Raw genomic sequence first — 22,395 nt, 5'->3', positions numbered from 1 at the left:
ATTGGCCTCTGGGCGGGAAGGCCATCCTCGGCCTTCGCCCTCCCACCCCCCCCAACAAAATTGAATAGTGTCGGGAAGGCGACAGGCACTCCACACCCACACCCACTCACTATTTTATGGGCCCCCGCCTCCCTGCCCATCCCTAAAGGGCTGATAAAATTCAGCCCTGCGTGTGCAGATGGCGGATGAGGACAACATTGGTACCATCATTCATAGATTCCTTGGCTAAACAGTCTGCTGATTCTCACTGCCTGGACTCACACATGAGGAATGGGAACAAGATGGGACTGCAGCACATCCATGAGTCAGTACCTTCAGGACAGGAAACAAATGTTGAGGGGGATAAGTTGCACATATGATTGTGAGTGGGGTAACAGTAGGTTACAACAAATGAAGCATAAAGATAGCATTATTTGATAATTTGTGGTAAGCGATGCAATCTCATCCAAAATGATACAGGCCCCCAAAGGTTTTCAGGAGCTGCTATCTCCAAAGGTAATTGTACTCTTTTGCCTACTAAATATCAGCACGGTTATTGAAGTGATTTTTCCTTTGCATCTCAGGTTCTATGCAACCCTGCAGAGGATGAAAATTATTTTGTAGAAACACTATAAAGGGAGAGGGAGGAGGGTCACGAGCACAGAATTGTAAATGTGAAGGTTGGTCTACTTGGGGCCCAGGTTGCATTTTCCCTGTCCTCTCATATTCCTTGTTGAGAATGAGTGTCAATATCACACAAGTCATTCTGAACAAGGACCTTTGGCACTGGGTACAATAGAGGCAGGAAGAGGGGAAGAAAGCATAGGCAAGGGAGCGGGACAGAGAAAGAAGGAAAGTGTGTGTGTGTGACTAAAATTCAGACTAAAGAGAAGAAAAGACACGTTTTAAAATTTTATTTATTTATTTTCTTGAGAGCCAAAATATCTTTTCTTCAAACTGTTGTTGCACAAATTACAGGCCTAAACGTCTTCAACCATTTCCAAACTTGAATTATTTTACATGTTACAGCACAAGAAATTACACCATGTTAACGCCACTATGTTAGTGTGACAAAATATAAGCGTGAAAACTACGAGCATGCAACTACATGTACATATTACAAGTCGCCCACATGCAACAGCCTTGCTCTGTGCATCTTACTTTCTTTGCAGCAGAGAAGACTCTGCACATTTCCGCCACTGATATTTTAATCTCTTAACAAATATATTTCCAAATACATACACATTGTTACAAATTTAGCTTTTTTTTTTAAACTATTTAAACTTTTTTTGTTGTTGTTTGGAAAGTTTCCGCAGTTTGCCAGCTGGCTATATACACTGCTGCAAACGGCATCTATTTTGCTTGCATGTGATCAATCTGTGCCAGGGCACCGACAGACGGGTGGTTGTTATAATAGTCCCAAGCAAGCCATCTAGAATTTTTACACAAAAGAAATCATTTGCTTAAAATAATGCTTTACCATTACCAGCCTATAAAGTTAATGCTATGAAGCACTGAATGCCCTTTCTGTGCCCCTCCACCCCAAAGCTTTCAAAATACATACATTTTCTATCATAGAACATCTGCCAAAAAGTATTTTCTGTAAAATCTGTAATGCAGGACATGAATTAGAGCAATAGCCGAGTCTGTAGAATGCTTAACTTGCAGAATTCTCAGTATTAATATAAGATTAAAATACAATTGTGTTACACTGCAACCTCTATTACTGCCTATGACCATGAAAACTGACAGATAATCGAGGGTCCCCAAATTTTGGTCTTAAGTGCTGGCACAGCAATACATTCGGCACAGAAATGAAGTATAGTACAATTAACAAAAGAAATGTGCAGTTTCATTCACTGGGAAAGGAGATGAATTGCAAACAAAAATAAATTGCAATAAAGCATTGCCTTGTGGGAGTCTGTGTGCTGCGAGAATTCTGCTGGAGAAAGGAACTACAGCTAGTGGTGTAGATTGTAACGAGGAGATTAATTTTCACAGGTCCTTCAGAGCTGTGGGTTTTGAGGTCACCTGAAATTCTATGCTCCGTTAATTCAACAGAGACGTTAACCCATTGGTTTTGCGTTCATGGCTTTGTTGAGAGATATCCTACAGCGCAGTTTCCATGCAGTAAAGGTTAGCGGATCGTAATTCTGCGGTCATGATCCCAGCCGTCAGCATCACCGGCTGGCTGCAAAGATCGGGAAATTGTGAGCAAGCCCGCCCCTCAATTTCCTGAACCGAAAATCACGGGCAGAGTGGTGCGATTTCCTTGCACATGCGGTTGAGGGCTCCTGGTCAGAAGCACGACGTGGGAAACCCGGCCCTTAGATGCAAAAACTATGGGCGGCTGCTCCACTCAAAAACAGTGTGATGTTAAACTATTCCAATATGGTTTAACCGTAGACAGTTTCAGAGTGGAATTTGAGGCATTACAAAAGAAAAATAAAACATGCAAACTATGGTTTAAAAAAAAAAGTGGAGTTGAAGTAGATTTTTTTCCTATCAAAATGATTGAAAAGAAATAATAGTCCATGTGTGTACTGTGTTGGCACATTATGGGCAAAGAAGATGACTAGGAGAGTCAGGCTTTGGCTGCAGTTCTCCCTCCCAGTTGCCCAGTCTAGATTCACTTTAGCGAAAACAGTACCCACACATGCCAATTATTACTTCAAAATTTCACAAACTTATTAACACATGCCTTGCTGGAACTAACTGCGGCAATTATCGTATCTGAATAATACTTCAATTTATTTATTTTTTGTTAATGTATACGATCAGTTTGATCATGCCTGCCATTTTTATAATTTTTAAAAATTTTAAACTTCTTTTTATTTTGTACAATAAGTTCTCTGTGTAAGCAGTTACAGTTCAGCCGTTTTGTTCTTCCCAAGCTTCAGCGGCGGGTTTGTGAGGGCTGGCTGCTTCTCCGTTACACCTGGGCGAGGCCTCGGCTGTCACGCCAACCTTTGCAGAGTTGTCCGTCTGGCTGGCCGGTGGCAGAGTGCCGCTTGCCACCTTGTTGTCGGCTTCGCCTGGGGGAGGAGGCCCCGCAGCTGGGGGGTTGTTGGCCGTCTCACTCTGTTCAGGCGCCCGGAGGCGTTTCATGATCGTCGTCACTCTTACCGCTTTCTGCATGGCAGAAATGCAAAAGGGAAAGCGAGATTACTCTGCGGCATGAATATGGTGGGTGGTTAATTGTTGGTGGGGTACCACCATGTACTGGAGCATGTCAGACTGCTTTCCTGTTCTAATTCATTTTGTTACTTTAAATAACTGAGTGGACACACAACAGTTATAACCATGTAGAATGAGGTCTTTAATGAGACATCACACTTCACAATCCAGTATGTGCTCTCAGGTACATCACACTTCAAGATTCCAGCATTACTACAGCATGCAAAGTCACACTCATACTCCTTATACTAATTCTACCTTTGACCTCTACGTTGCATGCACACTACTACTAAATGACAGGATCAAAGGTACATAAAAATGACATCAGAATAACATAGAGCCAGCAAAATGCATTTAACCCTTCTCAATCTCTACTAACCATGCTGTTACCTGGTTATATTGCCCTCTTATGCTCCAAGGTTATATTGCCCTCACAAACTTTTCCCATCATTTTATTACTATAAACATAAGCAACAGAATTAACATATTTCAGACCATGGAAGAGGATGAATGATTTGCATGTATTCCATCAGCTCCAATTTCCTGAGAAGTCTTCCTTGCCTTACATAATGCATCCCCTGCTCAACAGAAAGCTGTTTTAACTCTTTAGAATTTACTGAGACCCCAGAGACTGCCTAGGAGGTGGTGGGGAAGGGGCCATAGAATTGCGATGGGAGGGGGGGGTCTGCATGGGGGGGGGGGGGTGGTTGGCCGTAGAAGACCCATTGTTTCCTGTCGCTCTGAGAGTAAGTTGGGGTGGGAAACACTGAAGACGGCCTTCCAACCCAGAGGTCAACTTGAGGCCCTTGAGTGTCCAACTATTGGCCACTTAACGGCCTCTTCCTGCTATCGTTGGAATTAACCCAGCAGCAGGGGAGAGCCTCTGCCACATGGTGAGGTTGCCCAGTAAAATGAGGTGACCTCCCTGTGGGCTTGAGGGGGGGGGCCTCCTCTGTGAGTAATCTGTGGCCCACGGAGGGCAAAGGCCATCCCTGTGATAACATACCCCCACTATCCTCAACACCCACCCCCCTCACCCACCCCACATCACCAGGGCCTGCCGGACTGGCCCCAGCGACTCCACCTCACTTACCTCCTGAGCTCCGGCACTGGGCCTGCTCCCAAGCCTCCCGTAATACCAGCAGTGGCCAATGTTCCCAGTGGAGCTGCTGATACGACTGAGCTGCCAGCCCTCTGATTGGCTGGTAGCTCTTGGAGACGGGATCTCCATCCTTAAAGGGACAGGGATCCCGGTGCTGGGCACTTAAGTGCCTGAGTACTGTTGAATCGTACTGGGGTGAGGGGCTCTGAAAGGCCAAGGCCTTTTCGGCCCGGCGCCAGGAGCCCTGCTGGCACAACTAATCCAACCCATTGTGTGTTGATCTCACAGACAGCACAGGACATTGAGGTAGGAGCAGTCTGAACTTTCGTTCCCACAGAACATAGGAGCAGTGATCCAGAGAATGGGTTCCTCACCACAACCCCACACCCTACCTTTTTACCCATATAGTATGATCCTGATCTCAGTCATTGTTAGGTGCGAGGTGGACATTGGGCATTTCTCCAAAGGGAGAACATTTCCTGGCAGCTAATTGTAGGGAAATATTGACAAGTGGATGTGAGGGGAATGTCCTCTTAGTCATGACACGTAAAAAGGGGAGAAAGTTTAAATATTACTAAAACCTAGCAGGGTAATACTTTAATGCATTAACAGGAATAGATGTTTGGTTGACATGGGCTCGGTCCAGTAGTCTACACATCAACTGAACGAACATCGCATTGTTCAGAAACATACAGACAAGAAACTTCATAGTCTTTTAAGACCTCAAACTCACATCTGACATGCAATAGATGTAAATGTAAATTTGAATAAACTTTTTCATTTGGTGAGCTCAGTTGGTAGCATTCTGTTTTCTGAGTCAGAAGATTGTGGGTTCGAATCTCAATCCACCTAATCCAGGTTGTCACTGCAGTGCAGTACTGCAGGAGTGCGACACTGTTGCAAAGCCAGCCCTTAAATCAGATGTGAAACTGAAGTCCTGTCTGGTTCCAGTGCATTATTTCAAAAATGATTTCAAAAAGAGCAACCACTCATTGGCAACATCATCCCAGTTGATGAATGACCAGTTATTGAGCTTTTCTGGTGGCATTGATTAAGGGAGAATATTGATTAGGATACAGGAGAGTTGCCTGCTCTTCTAACATGGGACTTTCAATATCCATCATTCAATCACTTAGGGTTATGGTCACATAAGAACGTAAGAACATAAGAAATAGGAGCAGGAGTAGGCCATTCAGCCCCTCAAGCCTGCCCCGCCATTCAATAAGATCATGGCTGATCTGCCCCAAACCTCAACTCCTCTTTCATGCCAGCTCCTCAAAGCCCTCAACTCCCTGATATTTCAAAAATCTATCTACCTCCTCTTTAAATACTTTCAGTGATCTAGCCTCCACAACTCTGTGGGGTGGAGAATTCCAGACATTCACAACCTCTGAGATAAGAAATTTCTTCGCATCTCAGTTTTAAATGAGTCTCCCCTTATTCTGTAACTATGTCCCCTAGTTTGAGATTCCCCCACTAGTGGAAACATCTTCTTAACATCTACCCTGTCAAGCCCCCTCAGAATCTTGTACATTTCCATAAGATCACCCACATTCTTCTAAACTCTAATGAATAAAGGCCTAATCTGTTTAGCTGTCCTTGATAAGTCAACCCCTTCATCCCAGGAATCAGCCTAGTGAATCTCTTTTGAACTGCCTCCAATGCCAGTATATCCTTTCTTAAATACGGGGACCAAAACTGTACACAGTACTCCAGGTGCGGCCTCACCAACACCCTGTACAGTTGTAACAAGACATCCCTATTTTTAAACTCCAACCCCCTAGCAATAAAGGCCAAAATTCTATTTGCCTTCTTAATTACTTGCTGTACCTGCATGCTAACTTTTTGTGTTTCATGCACAAGAACACCCAGATCCCTCTGTAATGCACTTTTTTTCCGGTCTCTCTCCATTTAAATAATAGTCTGTCTTTTGATTCTTCCTACCATGTGCATGACCTCACACTTTCCTACATTAAACTCCATCTGCCAAGTATTTGCCCACTCACTCAACCTATCTATATCCCCTTGCAGATTCCTTATGTCCTCATCACAACATGCCCGCCCACCTATTTTAGTATCATCAGCAAATGTGGATATATTACACTCCTCCAAGTCATTAATATAGATAGTAAATAATTGAGGCCCTAGGACTGATCCTTATGGCACTCCACTAGTTACGTCTTTCCAACCTGAAAAAGACCCATTAATCCCGACTCTCTGTCTTTTGTGAGTTAACCAATCCTCAATCCATGCTAATACATTACCCCCAATACCGTGAGCTCCTATCTTGTGCAATAATCTTTTATATGGCACCTTATCGAATGCCTTCTGGAAATCCAAATACACTACATCTACTGGTTCCCCTTTATCAACTCTGTTATACCCTCAAAGAACTCTAGCAAATTTGTCAAACATGATTTCCCTTTCACAAAACCATGTTGACTCTGTTTGATTGCGTTAAGCTTTTCTAAATGTCCTGCTATTTCTTCCTTAATAATGGACTCTAGCATTTTCCCAATGGCTGATGTTAGGCTGACTGGCCTATAGTTTCCTGCTTTTTGTCTCCCTCCCTTCCTGAACAGTGATGTCACATTAGTGGTTTTACAATACGCTGGCACCCTCCCAGAATCCAGTGAGTTCTGGAATATTTCGACCACTGCCTCCACTATCTCTGCAGCCACTTCCTTTAAAATCCTCGGATATAGGCCATCAGGTCCTTGCAACCTGTCTGCCTTTAGTCTCATTTGTTTGTCAAATACTTTGTCTCTCGTGATAGAGACTGTTACAAGATCTTTCCTCCCATTAACTCCCTGCTTATCTGATACCTGTGGGATGTTTATAGTGTCCACCATGAAGACCGACGCAAAATATTGGTTTAAATTATCTTCCATTTCCCTGTTCCCCATTATCAATTCTCCAGTCGCATCCTCCAAGGGTCCCATGCTCACTTTAGCTACTCTCTATCTTCTTATATACCTATAGAAGCTCTTGCTGTTTGTTTTTATATTTCTTGCCAATTTACTTTCATAATCAATTTTCTCCTTTATTAGCTTTTTAGTCATCCACTGCTGGTTCCTAAAAAATTCCCAATCCTCTGGCCTACCATTAGTTCTCACTGCTTTGTATGCCTTCGTTTTTGACTGGATACTCTCCTTGACCGCCTTTGTTAACCACGGGTGGTTCATCCTTCTCATTGAGTTCTTCTTGTTGACCGGGATAAACTTTTGCTAAGCATTATGAAATATCTGCTTAAATGTCTGTCACTGCTCATCCCCTTAGTCTATTTTCCCAACCCGCTTTTGACAACTCTTTCTTCATACCTCTGTAATTGCCCTTGTTTAATTTAAGGACACAGATTTGAGACCCGAGTTGCTCACCCTCAAGCTGAATTTGAAACTCTACCATCGTGGATATATCACTGGATTAGTAATCCAGGGGGTTGCACTAATGATCTGGAGACATGAGTTCAAATCCCACTATGGCAGCTGTGGAATTTAAATTCAGTTAATTAAATAAATCTGGAATTAAAAAGAGCATCAGTATGAAATTACAGGATTGTTATTAAAAAAAAATCTGGTTATTTTGATTATGCACTCTATAGTCTTGCAGACTCAACCTTGAGTTCAACAATTTCAGAGCATGACTGGCCTTTTTTTCATATTTTTTTTTCTTTTAGTATTTTTTTTAACCATGTGCCTCTTTTTTCATGTGGACAGAGCTGCTCATTACTCTGCCATTAACACTCTCTCTGGACTAATGCTTTGTCTTTCACCACAAGCATTAACACGCTCTTTGCCTTTGTCCCATGACAGATTTGTTCTTTAATCTCTCCTGCCCTCTGCCCTATCATACACCTTCCCTTTTGTTCTCTTCCCCACCAACCAACGCCACCCCCTTCACTTGCTTCAAACCTAATTCTTTTCTAACCTTTGCCAGTTCTGATGAAAGGTCACAGACCTGAAACGTTAACTCTGCTTCTTTCTCTACAGATGCTGCCAGACCTGCTGAGAATTTCCAGCACTTTTTGTTTTTATTTCAGAGTTCCAGCATCTGCAGTATTTTGCTTTTATATTAATCTGGTTAATTAATGTCCATAAGGGAAGGAAATATAACGTTCTGGCCTATGTGTGACTCCAGACTCACAGCACTGTTTGTAAACTGCTCTCTGAAATGGGCTAACAGGCCTCTCAGTTGTATAGACAATAAATACTGGCCTTGCCAGTGACTTCCAAATCCTGTAAAAAAAAATGTATCTGAACTAACCTAATAGACTAATAAAGCCACGGTTTATTGTCTCATCCAAAGGAGAGCAAATCTCCCAGTGCAGCACTCCCTCAGTACTGCATTACATTATGAGATGAAACCATTGTGGGGTTTGTACCCATCATATTATGAGTCCACTATTATTGTTCAGTTCAAGGTACTGGTATTGTTTGAGTCACTATCTTACATATCTTCTGTAGGATCAGAAAGTAATGGACACGTCAAGTTGAGTGAATGCATAAAATGAGAACCGACTACAGACACAAACATCTGTTACTATGATGGGATCATGTAACAAACGATTAAAGCCAGTAAAAGTGGTATTTACTTCAAGTACCTTCCATTTCGCTTTGGCAAAGTTTTTCTCAATCTGAGCACAGACGCCATCCTTGATGTTCTTGTCCGAAGCCGCATTTCCTGAAATCCTGGATAGGAAAAGTAAGTCAGAGTTCTTAAAAGCAAACTACAATATTTTGACAGGCCTTGGTTATCCAATCTTAATTGCAGCTTACCATTCATGGTTAATGGCTTCTTGAGCTGTTATCCTTGAGTCCTGGTCAACCTCCATCAAGCGACTCACTAGATCTTTTGCTAGTTAGGAACACAACATATTTCCTCATATTAAAAATCATATATCAGTGGACAGTGCAAAAACATACTTCTGTTGTCAAATTGCTGTGACAAGTTTGTCCCCATCATAAATTCCATACTTACAATGGAACCTGTCAAAATAAAATTGTCACCCTTTAATTACACCCTCCCACCAGTGGTGGCACTGCAGCATTTCTGATGGATCTCCAAATCCCGCAGCTTGTACGGCAGAGACACGTCTAGGGCTAGATTCTCCCTCTGGAGGCAGGAAGCAGAGGTTGGGACTGTGTCTGGGTTCCAAACTTGAGATCTCTGTGCTTCCTCCTTGAATGGCGGCCCAACTAATCCCCATTCACCATCACCCACCTCCGCCTGGCTAAACTTAATCTTACATTGAACAACTTCTCCTTCAACTCTTCCCCCAAACACTTCCCCTAAATAAAAGATGTTGCTACGAGTACCCACATGGGTCGTAGCTATGCCTGCCTTTTTGTGGGATATGTAAAACACTCTTTGTTCCAGTCATACTCAGGCCCCCTCCCTCACCTCTTTTTCAGGTACATTGGTGACTGTATTGGTGCTATTTCCTGCTCTTGCCCTGAACTGAAAAATTCCATTGACTATACTTCCAATTTCCACCCTTCTCTTGGCTTCATATGGCTCATCTTCGACTCTTCCCTTCCCTTTCTTGACTTCTCTGTCTCCATTTCTGAGGCTAGGCTATCAACCAATATTCACCACAAGCCCACTGATTCCCATAGCTATCTTGACTACACTTCCTCACATCCTGTTTCCTGCAAGGACTCTATTCCATTCTCCCAGTTCCTGCATCTCTGTGCTTCTGATATGTCTTCATTTCTCCTCAACCGAGGAGTCTGCCCCCCCCCTCCATCATGGTTGACAGGGCCCTCGACTGTGTCCATTCTATTTCACACACTTCTGCTCTCACCCCTGCTCCTCCATCCCAGAACTATGATAGGGTTCCCCATGTCGTCACCTACCACCCCACCAGCCTCTGTATTCAACGGATCATCCTCTGTCATTTCTGCCACCTTAAGCTTGATGCCACCACCAAACACATCCTCCCTACCCCTCCCCTTTCAGCATTCAGAAGGGACCGTTCCCTCTGATACCATGGTCAACTCCTCAGACACCCCAGGACCCCTTCACCTTCCTATGGCACCTTTCCATGCAAGTACAGGAGATGCAACACCTGTCCGTTTACCTCCTCCCTTCTCACTGTCAAAGGTCCAACACTCCTTTCAAGTGAAACAGTGATTTACTTGTACTTCTTTCAACTTAGTACACCATATTCACTGCTCACAATATGGTTTCCTCTACACTGGGTTGACTAAACACAGACTGGGTGACTGCTTTGTGGAACACCTCCATTCAATCTGCTGCAAATGTGACCCCGAGCTTCTAGTCACCTGTCATTTTAATTGTCCACCTTGCTCCTACTCTGACCTTTCTGTCCTTGGCCTGCTGTAAGTGTTCTAATGAAGCTCAACGCAAGCTCGAGGAACAGCACCTCATCTTTCAACTGGGCACTTTACAGCCTTCTGGACTCAACATTGAATTCAATAATTTTAGATTGGAACATCTGCCCCCATTTTGTTTCATTTTTCTTTGCTGGTTTGTTTTTTTCTCTCATTTCTCTTATTTCCATTACTTTGCTTTCAGATGGCAGCTGTTCAGGATCCTGCCATTCACACATTCTCTAGACACATCTTTTGTTTCTTTACTTGTCCCATTACCACTCCCTTTGGCCTTGCAACATGAAACCTTTTGTCATTTAATCTCTTCTGCCCTTTACCCTATCACAGATCTTCCCTTTTGTTCTTCTTCCAACCCGCCCCCTTTCACTTGCTCAAAACCTATTCCATTCCTAACTTTTCCCAGTTCTGGTCACAGGCCTGAAACATTAACTCTGTTTCTCTCTCCACAGATGCTGCCAGACATGGCGACTTAATTACATTTGTGCACTCTGGTCCAATGATCGACTGCCCTTTAACCCCACTTTGTCTTGACTCCTTGGCTGCCACTAGAGACTGGACTTAATGAAATGGCTCCTGGTTAATTTCGCGAATGTAGACTTTATTGACAATTTGTAGGATTGATTATGTAGATTTGATGAATCGCAGATGAAGAATGCCTATTGTGTCTGAAAGAAAATATACTGCTTAAGAAAAATGTCTTGAAGATTTACCACAAGGTGGTTGGCCTCCCTCTTCTTGGGTGAGGAAACATTGGTCAGAAATTTCTTTGGACCCACTCCCACTCCATCGCCGTAACTTTGCTGGAAGTGTGCGTTTATGTGTGTAAACAGTGTTTCTGCCGCATTGCCGGTGAAACCGCAGCAGTAAAGTGGCAGTGGCTCCAAGGAAATTCCCACTCATGCCATGACCTTCCATTAGAAAAGTAATGGTTGAAGCATTCCTTCAGTGTTTAGAGTTTCCAATAGAGGGGGCTGGAAGCCAAGATTTGGTGATTGAACGTCTTCATCTTGCACTGAGCCTTGAAATTACACTAAAAGCGACAACTCTGATTGGGGCCCAGAAACAAGATACTGATTTATGAAAAAAAAAATTATTTTTGGAAAAAGAACACACTATGCAATTTATGAGCAAATACTGGAGAATTAAGCCCCTGTATAGCTCTATCCTGGATGATTCTTTTAAATAGGCAACATGGATTGAAAATAACCCCCAATGGTTTCTTGGGCTATTGATTGAATAGGTAACCTGTTCTACAATAATCACGAATTAAGTCATTCAGGCTTCTTGCAGCCACCTCCTGTAATGGTATTCTGTGGCACAGTCTGCTCACTGACATTCGTTTCCTTGATGTGAAGGGCTTGTAACTCAGGAAAATAAAACCCAAATGAGTGAGTTATGAAGGTCTTTTCAGCAAGGATTAGTCCTTAAATGTCACTGACCAGCATAATTCATTACAGTAATTCTCAACCAGAATCACAGAATTGTTACAGCACAAAAGGAGGCCATTCTGTCCATCATGTCATTAATTGAACATTTACAGATTGTGGGACCTTACTGTGTGCAAACTGACTGTCATATTTATCGACATAACAACAGGGACTACACTTCAGAAGGTAATTGACTGGCTTTGGAGCACGTTGGTACTTTTGAGGTATGAAAGGTGCAATAAAAATGTGAGATCTTTCTTTGTAGCTGGCGCTGTACCAAATTCACGGCCGCGGAAAATGCGTCACGGACCGTGAAATCTCGGATCGTCTGTGAAATTGGCCATTCTGCGAACTTCGTGTGTTTTACTGATTGACACAAGGCTCAACTCGCCGACTGGTAGATGAAGGAAGGCTTCCTGTTCAGTTTTCAGAGAAGCAGTCTCAAGTGTTAGCAGACAATTGAGAATGCCAGAATGAGCAAATCAAAAATGGCTACAACCCTAACTGCAGAACATAGAGTGAAAGAATTTGGAAACCAAATTCCACAAGTCGATGGTGGAATACTGTTTCGGACAAGCTGCAATGTTTCATTGGATCACACACGGTGGGCAACAGTTCAGCACCACTTAGAGTCCAAAAGCCATCGCAACAGAAAGAGAGCATCCAACACCACACTGCTGGAAAACAAACATGCAAAGAAACAAGCAGCAATTTCAGCTCTTTTTAAGAAGTTGACAGGGAGCTCAGAAAATTGTCAGTTGGTTGCAATGGAACTTGTGCAGGCTTTTGCAAGTGTCAACCTTTGGAAAAACTTGCTCACCCAAAGCTGCGGGAATTCATTCAACATAATGTGCAAAATGGTGGTTGCTTGCCAAGTGCAAATAAATTACGACAGGACTATCTACCGAAGGTTTTTGCTACACAATGTGCGGCGATGAATTCTTTGAAATGCAGAATCCCCACCTTGCAAGGCTAGCACCGCGCTGTCTGACAATTCCAACAAACTCTGTGGATGCGGAGAGAGCGGTGTCTAAACACGGACAGGTATTCACAGCTTAGAGACAGGCAATGAAGAAAGAGACAGTTGCAGGTTGCTCCATGCTCACATTCAACCACTGACTTCAGTGAGTAAAGAATGTGGCCTGTTTATAGTCAGCTTTTTACAATAGTTTTTGAGTATACAATAACTGCCATTGAAAACCATAAACCTCCCTTGTTTTTTTGTTTTAAATAGACCATTTTCATGCTTTGTTGTGAAGCTGTTAAATTTATTATTTAAATATGTGAAATCGTGAAATTCATGATTCTTAAAATGCTGACCATAAAATTCGTAAAATGCGACTGTGAATTTGGTAGGGCCCTATTTATAGCATTTAAATGTCAGCCAGATTCAGCACTTTCATACTGTCATCACTGATTGAAACCACTAATTGAAAGCAGAGATCCGGTACATGCTGGAAAACAATTTGATTGAACCTAGTCAGAGTAGCTGGAGTTCGCCAGTAGTTCTAGTACCTAAACCTGATGGGTCAACCCGATTTTGTATAGATTATAGGAAAGTTAATGCTGTAACAAAGGTAGACTCCTACCCAATTCCACATTTAGAAGATTCCAATGACAGAATAGGTAGCGCTAAGTTTCTTACCAAGATTGACTTGTTAAAGGGATTTTGACTTCTCGAGCCAAAGAGATATCAGCTTTTGTAACGCCTGATGGTCTTTATCAGTGCTGGGTGATGCCATTCGGGTTAAAAAATGCCCCAGAAACTTTTCAAAGATTAATGAATCAGGTGGTAGCCAGTGTTCCCAACTATGTAGTATATCTCCATGATGTACTACAGAGCTGGCGGGCAGCCATAAAGACAGGGCTAAATTGTGGCGAGTCGAAGAGACTTAGTAGTTGGCAGGAAAAAAGACAGAGGCGCAAGGGGAGAGCCAACTGTGCAACAGCCCCAACAAACAAATTTCTCTGCAGCACCTGTGGAAGAGCCTGTCACTCCAGAATTGGCCTTTATAGCCACTCCAGGCGCTGCTTCACAAACCACTGACCACCTCCAGGCGCGTATCCATTGTCTCTCGAGATAAGGAGGCCCAAAAGAAAAGAAAGAAACTAATATATAGTAACACTTGGCAAGAACACTTAAACCAATTAAAACTTTTGTTTAAAAAGTTATGAGCTGCAGACTTAGTGGTAAATTTGGGAAAAAGTGAATTTGGAAAGCCCTTTTTTCACATTTGATAATTTCAATTCTGAGAGTTATTTCTTTAAAGATTGAGGGAGAGGATCCAATTCGTCCAAAGGTTTGAGACGCTTGGTTACTGAGCCAAAAATAGTAAGCACATAAAGTGTAGTGGAAATCTGGAGTTCTCTCCATCAAAAGGCAATGGATACTGGGGGACAATTCGAGCTATCAAGAATGACAGCAGGATTTTTGTTAGGCAAGGGTTTCAAGGGATATGGAGCTATGGCAGTTAAATGGAGTTGAGGCATGATCCAACTGAATGGTAGAGCAGGATGAATGGCCTGCTGTTGTTCCTATGTCCTGAAGCACTGATTTAATACTTACCGGCGTCTGAAATATCATCCCAGTATGGGGCATCAAACTCATAGTCTCCAGCCAGGATTTTTCGAAATAAGTTCTTGTCATGGTTTTCATAATCTTCATCTTCATTTTCATCATAGAAAGGCGGGTTCCCTGATAACCTGAGGGAAAAAAAAAGAGAAGCAAAAAGCGAGGATTAAAAGAGCAACATTGATTCCATAAGATTATGGTTTTCACCAGCTAGATTCAAATAGAAAAAAGCAACTCAAGTTAAGTCCCACTCCAGCACTTGAACACAGAATCTAAGCTGACACTTCAGTGCAATAGCGAGGAATTGCTGCATAGTTGGAGGTGTCATCCTTCAGACATGATGCTAAACTGAGGCCTCATCTGCTTGTTCAGGTGGATGTAAAAAATTCCATGGCACTCTTCAAAGAAGAGCAAGGAAGTTCCTGACCAACATTCATCCCCCAACCAACACCTAAAAAAAAACAGACTAACTGGTCACTTATCTCATTGCCATTTATGGGAGCTTGCTGTGCACAAATTGGCTGCCATGTTTTCTACATAACAGTGACTGCACTTCAAAAGTGATTAATTGGTTGTGAAGCACTTTGGGACATCCTGAGGATGTGAAAGGCACTATATAAATGCAAGCTCTTTCTCTCTTTAACAGAACACGGTGACGCATCTGGATTTTGATGATCCGACACACTCTGACGGGCACAGAATAAGATCTGGGGATCAGCTAGTGAGATTTAGCGGTGCAACTGGAGCCATTTTGCTGAACCCACTTGTATATTTATTCCACTATGGCTGAAACTCAGGAGTAAAATTTGAAGGAAAGAGCCTCCGGCACGTCAACATCCAAACTCACCTCTCCAGCCACTGGTTTTAGAGTCCTTAAAATTTTCTTTTGTGCTCCTGGGGTTGTGGTGGTGGGAGGAGGCGGTGAATGTTCATGACAGAAAATGGTTAATTTTACCTCTGTGTCACTTTGTCAGCAATCTTGGTTCAGATAGCAGACCTCTGGAATTACAGAATGCTTCCACTACGCTACAATGAACAATGAATCTTAAGTTCAACATTAGACTAGGAAGAACTTCCCCGCTGTGATACTTTTTTCCCCCCACATGAGCCATCCTTATGGCCTGCCTGAGTGAGATGCTCAGTTTAGTAGCAGATGTCATGTGGAGTCTTCCCCACTAGCAAACTGAATGGGGAAGTCACAGACTTTGGAGCGAATTTTACAGACCACCCCCTCTCTGATGTCAGGGGTCAAGGCGGGGGGAGGCCCGCTGAGGGCTTTGACGTCGGGAAGGCCCATTCCCATATTGCTGGCGGTGGTAAGGCCTCGTGGCGGCCCCCTGCCGCTAGGCAGTGGCATCAATATTTATATATTTAAATTGATTAAAAGTAATGATTTAAATACTTACCCACTCCCGCCATCAGTCCTGGTGCGAAATACATGCTGACGGCCGGCACTCCCGTGCCTTCGGATCTCCATCCGGAGATCCAGGGCGTAACACTGGTGGCAAGGGGGGAGCAGGTAAGTATTTCAGTGCGGGACTTGGGGAATGGGGTCAAACTAATATGATTGGTGTAGAGGATGGTGGGAAGGGTTAAAGATGAAAGTTTGTGAACTTTGACAGGGGCCGGGGGGAAGTCAGGTGCACAAGATATGTATTTTGGGCGGGAGAGGGTAAGGAATGAAGTGTTTGGTTATTGGTGGGGGGGGGGGGGGGGTGGGAGAGGGGCTATAAAATTAATTTAATTGTTTTTAATAAAAAATCAAACTCACTATTCCTTTAAAAATGCAAATTAAATGTAAGGGCTGGAAGCCCTTTAAAAATGGCGGTGCCTACACAATGGCAGCTGACGTTGTTGCTAGGGATGCACCGCCCGTCACCTCCATGTCATTGATTGGGGGGGGGGGGGGGGGGGGTGGTTGGTGGGAGGGGCGGTCAGCCCCGGCCATTTAAATGAGCCTCTGCGATATTAAACCAGCGGACCGTCATAGTTTACAGCTGCCGCCGTGATCAGTGGCGGCAACATAAATTTCAGGCCTTTATTTCACTTCAGACCATCACAATTGACAGAAGTAGAGAGAGAGGGGTCTTCTACCCCATCAATCTATGTTGCATTCAGTCTAGATTTCAAACTGAATGGTAGGTGCTCTAATCTGACCGTACTGCCTATTCCCTGCTTCAAATCTTATACACTTACAGCTATGGCACCATGTTCCCTGGTGAATTGACAAACTTGGTTACTTGGCACCATGGCACCGACCTGTGAGTTGCATGACAGATTTGAACTATTGGGTCTGTTGCAAACCTTACGGTCCCTCCCAGCATTGCCTGGAGAGAGCCGAATTCATGAAAGATCAGAAAATTACTGTGTTACAAGAAATGCTACAGGAACAGCTCGACTTTCAATAGCTGAGTGGGGAATAAGCAAATTTGAAGACTAAGTTCTTCACACTTAAAGCTGTTAACTGCCACCTGAGGCAGTGAACATCAAACTGGGTTGGAATAGGCTGCTATCTCAAGCTAGCACACGGATTGCCAACTCACTGGGAACAGACTGCCATCTAACACAGTTGATACCATCTTTTGGAATAACTGTCAACTAGTGCTTCGTTGAAGCATCCAGAAAGGAATTGATGAAAAAGTGTAGCTGATCTGCTACTAAGAGATTGTCTGATTTGAATTTTCCAAACAAGCTGCTTTGTTCTTTGTATTAACGACAAGCCCGGTTTTAATAGATCCTATTTTTCTTTCTTGTTCGATAATTTCCTGGAGGTACTAGACGATCAAATAAGGAACATATCAAACCAGGACATCATCCTCTCCCACCACCCCATTGGCCTTCTGTGCTGTAGCTGACAGCCCAACTTCTGGGATTTTCCAGGAGTCTTGACTACCTCCCACTCTGTCCCTTATCCATATCAATTACTTCTCCAGTCACTACATTGCTGTACTACATTCTACAATCTCCTTTAACTCACATGCCCTTAATATATGCAACCATCATCTCTCTCATCATTTAACGATTGAAGCACTTCAGCTTGAGCTTCTTTGATGGGGCAATTATTAACGATAAAGGTCTAGACCATTCAAGATATCAGCATTACTCCCCTATCTCTCACATTCCTGAATATAATGAATCAAGGAGGATCTTTTTTTAAAAAGCACCTTCTCTCACCTTAGCCTCCAATCTCTCTCATCAAGGTTTTAATGGGGTGATACTCCACAAATTAATGAATTCTTCTTTTGCTTGTCTCCAATTTTGTCCACTCCTCTTTACTAGGCTATGGTTCCACGGGCGCTGACATCTTATGCAGGTGGCTATCATGCGTGCCTGCACAATATCTCTGAACAGCCTATTTGAATATGGGGCATCTCGTTTCCAAAATGTTTAACTTCACATTTTACTGCATTGGAACTGCATTTGCCACCTAGCAGCCCATCCCTCTAACCTAAGGATGTCCTCCTGCAGTATTTCATAACCCTCATCACAATTTGTCATATCACCAAATGTTATGTTCTATGGTCTCCGTACTAAGTTAAGGAGTAAGAGAAGCATTTGTCACGGACTCTGTTTTTCCTCGAGTGTGACCTCTCTCTGCCTGTCCTTTAAAATTTACCCAAATATGTGTCTAATGTTCTTCCGTTCTTCTATGAATTGATGTGTTGCTGTGCATATTCTCACAAGTACAGTTTAATACCACCCCTCCCAATCTGTAGGAGCATTGCATCTATTCCACCTTCAATTTATCTTCTCTGGATTAACATGTTGAGAGTTTTCTTCATGACCTTGTTTTGATCCATTAAACGTTCAAACTAGGATGGAAGTATTAAGGTGGAGAGGACCAGGAGACGAAATGAAATTGGTGATATTGACATTTTAATAGTTAATTCATGAGGTATAATGATTTACTGGCAGTTTTTAAACAGCTGAAAGTAAGCATAATTTTAAAAAAGGCTCCCCAATCATTCCTGTAAACCCGAGCCCAAATGAAGTAGTACATACAGTATGTACATGATCACTCCGATGGCCCAGCAGTCAACTGGTCGTCCATATTTCTGTCGTCCAACAACCTCTGGAGCTGGAAATATACATGAAACAGGCAATTGTAAAACAGAGCAATTTGGGAAAAGTCACCACTCTTTCCGCTAGTGTCTAAGGACACAGAGTCCTTCACTTAATGCCTCTATTGCGTTCCCAAGGTAATGCAACCTTTAGTGCAGGGCACTGTTAAAACAAATTACACATCAAAATCATGAATTGTTTTGATAGAATAAATAAGGAGAAGTGTCAGTAACCTGAGGACACAGATTTAAGGTGATTGACGAAAGAACCAGAGGGGACATGAAGAACTTGTTTTGTTACACAGCAAGCTGTTGTGATCTGGATTGCACTGCCTGAAAAGGTGATAGAAGCAGATTCAATAGAAACTTTCAAAAAAGAGTCAGATAAATGCTTGAAGGGGAAAAAAAGTGCAGGGCTATGGGGAAAGAGAAGAGGAGGTGGATTAATTGGACAGCTCTACCAAAGACTCAGCATAAGCACAATGTGTTAAATGGCCTCCTTCTATGCTGCATTGTTTTATCTCAATCTACTTGAGGGGGCAACTTTAGGTGACCAGGAAACCTGAAACTGCAGGGAACATGGAGACCCTTGCTGAATCCAAATGGCAGGACCTTATTTTAATTTTTTCTGTTTCCCGCCCTCCAGCTAGCCAGATTGAGAGGCTGGCTGTCTGTTGGGCAGCAAGGCCTGTGGTACAAGGCCGCAGCTGGAGACTGGGAGAGAAGGAAGGGGGAGATCATGGCAGGGGAGAAGAGATCACAGGGAGAGAGATCGCGGCAGAGGAGAGATTGCAGGGATGGGGATCGCAGAAGATGATCAGGGTCAGCCTAGTGTTACGACCAGGTGAGAAAGAGGTCTAGGGTTCCCTTTCAGCCTTCACCTAGTCTCGCTGTAACAGGGTTTTATTTTTAAACACACCGTTTTTAGCTCCCCCTTGGTGAATGCTTGTTCACCGCTTTCCAATTATTAGGCAAAGAAATGAGCACAAACAGGCTTTCTTAGGTTGAAAGATGAAATTTTATTAAACTTAAACATAAACTCTAATTTGGTTGATGCCTATGGATACACGATACGCCCACGCTAGCATGCATATGTGATACACACATGCAACTAGAGACAAAAAAGAGCAGAAGAAAAATAAAGTGGAAAGGTTTGAGGCAATATCTGAAGTTTTTGTTATGGGTCTTCGAGCTCACTGTAGTGTCCTTGTTTGTAGGTGGATTTTGCTTTTCTTTGGGGTCCAGTATTCTTCTGAAACCTTGTTCAATGTTGGAGACTTTTCTCTCTTGGGGTTCATGTGTCTTCAGTGGGTTTTGGAGTTCCATGAGAAAGAGATGTGAGCAGACAGGCAGAGAGGTCTGCTTCAGTCCAGGAGCATTCTGATTTCTGCTAGTTCAAACACTGTCTCTACAACGTAAAACTCCCCAAGTTGGCCAGCAGGGTAGTCATGTGACCGACCTGGTTTGACCAGGTCTGTTCTGTGGATTGTATTGGAGCAGGGGATGGCTCCTTGGTTCCAACATTGTATGTTAATATGCAAAAATGACTTTCCAGCCAGGGGCCTGGCAACCCCTTGTAACAGGCTTCCTCTTCTTCCCAGCAACAATTTGAAATTTTATGTCCATGTGGCGAAATTAATGTGCCTCATTCTTGGCAGGTGGAGGCTTGCATGACACTGGAGATCATGGGTGGGAAAGATCAGCGTATCATAGGGAGAGAGATCACAGGGGAAATCGGGATGGGGTGGGTCAGCCTGGAGATTGCAGATGGGGGGAGATTGGCAGATCACGGGAGGCAGTGTAGTCGTGGCAGGTTAGCTCAGTGGCCCGGTGAGAGAAAAGCTCCTGCTCCCCCGACCCACAAGCACTGCTGGAAAAGCACTTGCCTGCGGGATCTGGCCGTTCTGGTCCCCCTTTAACTACTGGGTATCCCAAACTCTAGGAAACCCAGCCTGCAGCAGATTAATCTAAATATCTGCTAGCATTTGAAGCGTGCAGCCTCATTAACATATTTAAATTACTGACCCACCTCTCAAGAGCAAGTTACTCTCCCTTCCTCCTCCCCCACACCCAACCTGCTTCGGTTAAACCAGAAGTGGGTGTGTTCATGGCAGGATGGTGTTGGATTTCACGTTTTGAGGAGTTTTAGCCACATCCTGGTTTCTCCTGCGAATGGGTGTGGAGGGGGGGGGTTTAAAATTCCCCACATTATATGCTGGTATTCTCATATATTAGAATGAAGGCTGAAGAGAGAAGAGTAGCTAAGATTCCTATGGTCGCTGTTAACTGGACTATGAGCCTACATTAAAGCAAATAATTGTAACTCATTTGCAAAGTTAAAATGCTGAAATAATTCAGTTGGGAGACAGCTAAGTGCTTTTACAAAGGTACTTTCTTTTTAATCCTAATATTCTACCTTTTCATGTCATTAGTGCCGTGGGTGACAATTGAACTCTCACTGTGGGGCATGTAAGCCAGGCTGACATATCTCAGACAAAGCACCAGATTGGGAATTTTTCTGTAATTTACTCTGAAAAAAAAGTTTTTTGTGACGTGCTTTGATATGTTCTTTTTCCTATGTCATATCATCCTATTTTTAAAAACAAAGTGATTACTGACAACGCAGCCGGCAGCTTACGTCATCCAACTGCGCCAATCTGCGCACATGCACCACATGATTGTTTCGTACCCTCTGCGCATGCGCTGCATTCCATAGTGCCAGAACGCGGGCAGATGGTGGGGGGATCTGGGCCAGAGAGAGCAGGGGTGGGGGGAGAGGGGGTCTGGGGAGCGGGGAGAGAGCAGGGGTGGGGGGAGAGGGGGTCTGGGGAGCGGGGAGAGAGCAGGGGTGGGGGGAGAGGGGGTCTGGGGAATGGAGAGAGAGCAGGGGTGGGGGGAGAGGGGGTCTGGGGAGTGGGTGTGGGGTGAGCGCGGCCGAAGACCTTGCTGGTGGCGGGTGCGCTCTCCTCCTTCCCTCCGCCGCCCACACCCGAACCCCCCTGCCCACCTGCTCGCTCACAGTCCCCGGCCCGCTCGCTCCCGCCCCTCCCCGGCCTGCTCGCTCCCTCCCCTCCGGCCATTGTGTGCTGCCATGTGTTTAGGTTGCCATCGTGTGATTATTTGAGCAGCGCCATCTTTAATCCTGGCAGCTGCCTGATGTCACAGACTGTGACGTTTTAGTGGCACAGGCAGCATTTGTGCATGTGCCATTGCAGCACCACCTAGTGGTGGCGTTGTCAGCAAACGCAGCCTTTTAAAAAATCAATTAATGGAAACCTCGCAGCAAGCAGAAAGCAATTGTGTTAAAAACGTGTGTTTTATGCAATTCACTTCATGAATTAAACTGTGGGTGTTGTTGTGGTCAATGGTTTGATTGATCTTAGTTTAACTGTATTAGTCTGTCCACTGATCAGTGTTCACTGTGCTTAATTCCTTAAGCCTACAGTTTTGAAACTGAGACTGTGTTCTGATAGGGACATTGGACTGAAATCTTGTAAGTGCTGAGATATTCTAAAGTACTGTAAATGAACTATTTGTTGATTTAGAACTAGTATAATCTCTGCATTGCTCTGAGATAAATCAGATATGTAAAATATGCAGTAAACTGGCGAATACGTAACAGGTGTAACAATCTAATTCCAATGGTTCAAATGGTGATTGTTCATAACTATGCTGCTATCTGAATTCCAGGACTGAATGTCTGTCATTGATATAGTGGGACGAG

General features: G+C 43.7%; 1 protein-coding gene across 3 annotated transcripts in view; it reads right to left on the bottom strand.

Annotated features, from left to right (window-relative positions):
* Positions 1-933: 933 nt before the first annotated feature.
* Positions 934-22,395, bottom strand: part of LOC137380412 (caM kinase-like vesicle-associated protein) — a 143,482-nt gene continuing 122,020 nt past the window's right edge. For 2 of the 3 annotated variants that reach the window (XM_068052341.1, XM_068052343.1), the window contains exons 7-11: positions 18,613-18,688; positions 14,605-14,741; positions 9,034-9,112; positions 8,850-8,946; positions 934-3,111 (exon numbers count right to left, since the gene is read on the bottom strand). In XM_068052341.1, coding sequence (XP_067908442.1) covers positions 2,851-3,111; positions 8,850-8,946; positions 9,034-9,112; positions 14,605-14,741; positions 18,613-18,688 — 650 coding nt within the window. In that variant the 3' untranslated portion in view covers positions 934-2,850. The remainder of the gene's footprint in view (positions 3,112-8,849; positions 8,947-9,033; positions 9,113-14,604; positions 14,742-18,612; positions 18,689-22,395) is intronic. The other variant, XM_068052342.1, reaches the window with a different exon arrangement.

This window comes from Heterodontus francisci, chromosome 19, assembly GCF_036365525.1.
Source record: "Heterodontus francisci isolate sHetFra1 chromosome 19, sHetFra1.hap1, whole genome shotgun sequence".
In the NCBI taxonomy this organism is placed as follows: Eukaryota; Metazoa; Chordata; class Chondrichthyes; order Heterodontiformes; family Heterodontidae; genus Heterodontus; species Heterodontus francisci.
The sequence above is the reverse complement of the archived record's forward strand: the minus strand, read 5'-3'. Positions and strand labels throughout refer to the sequence as shown.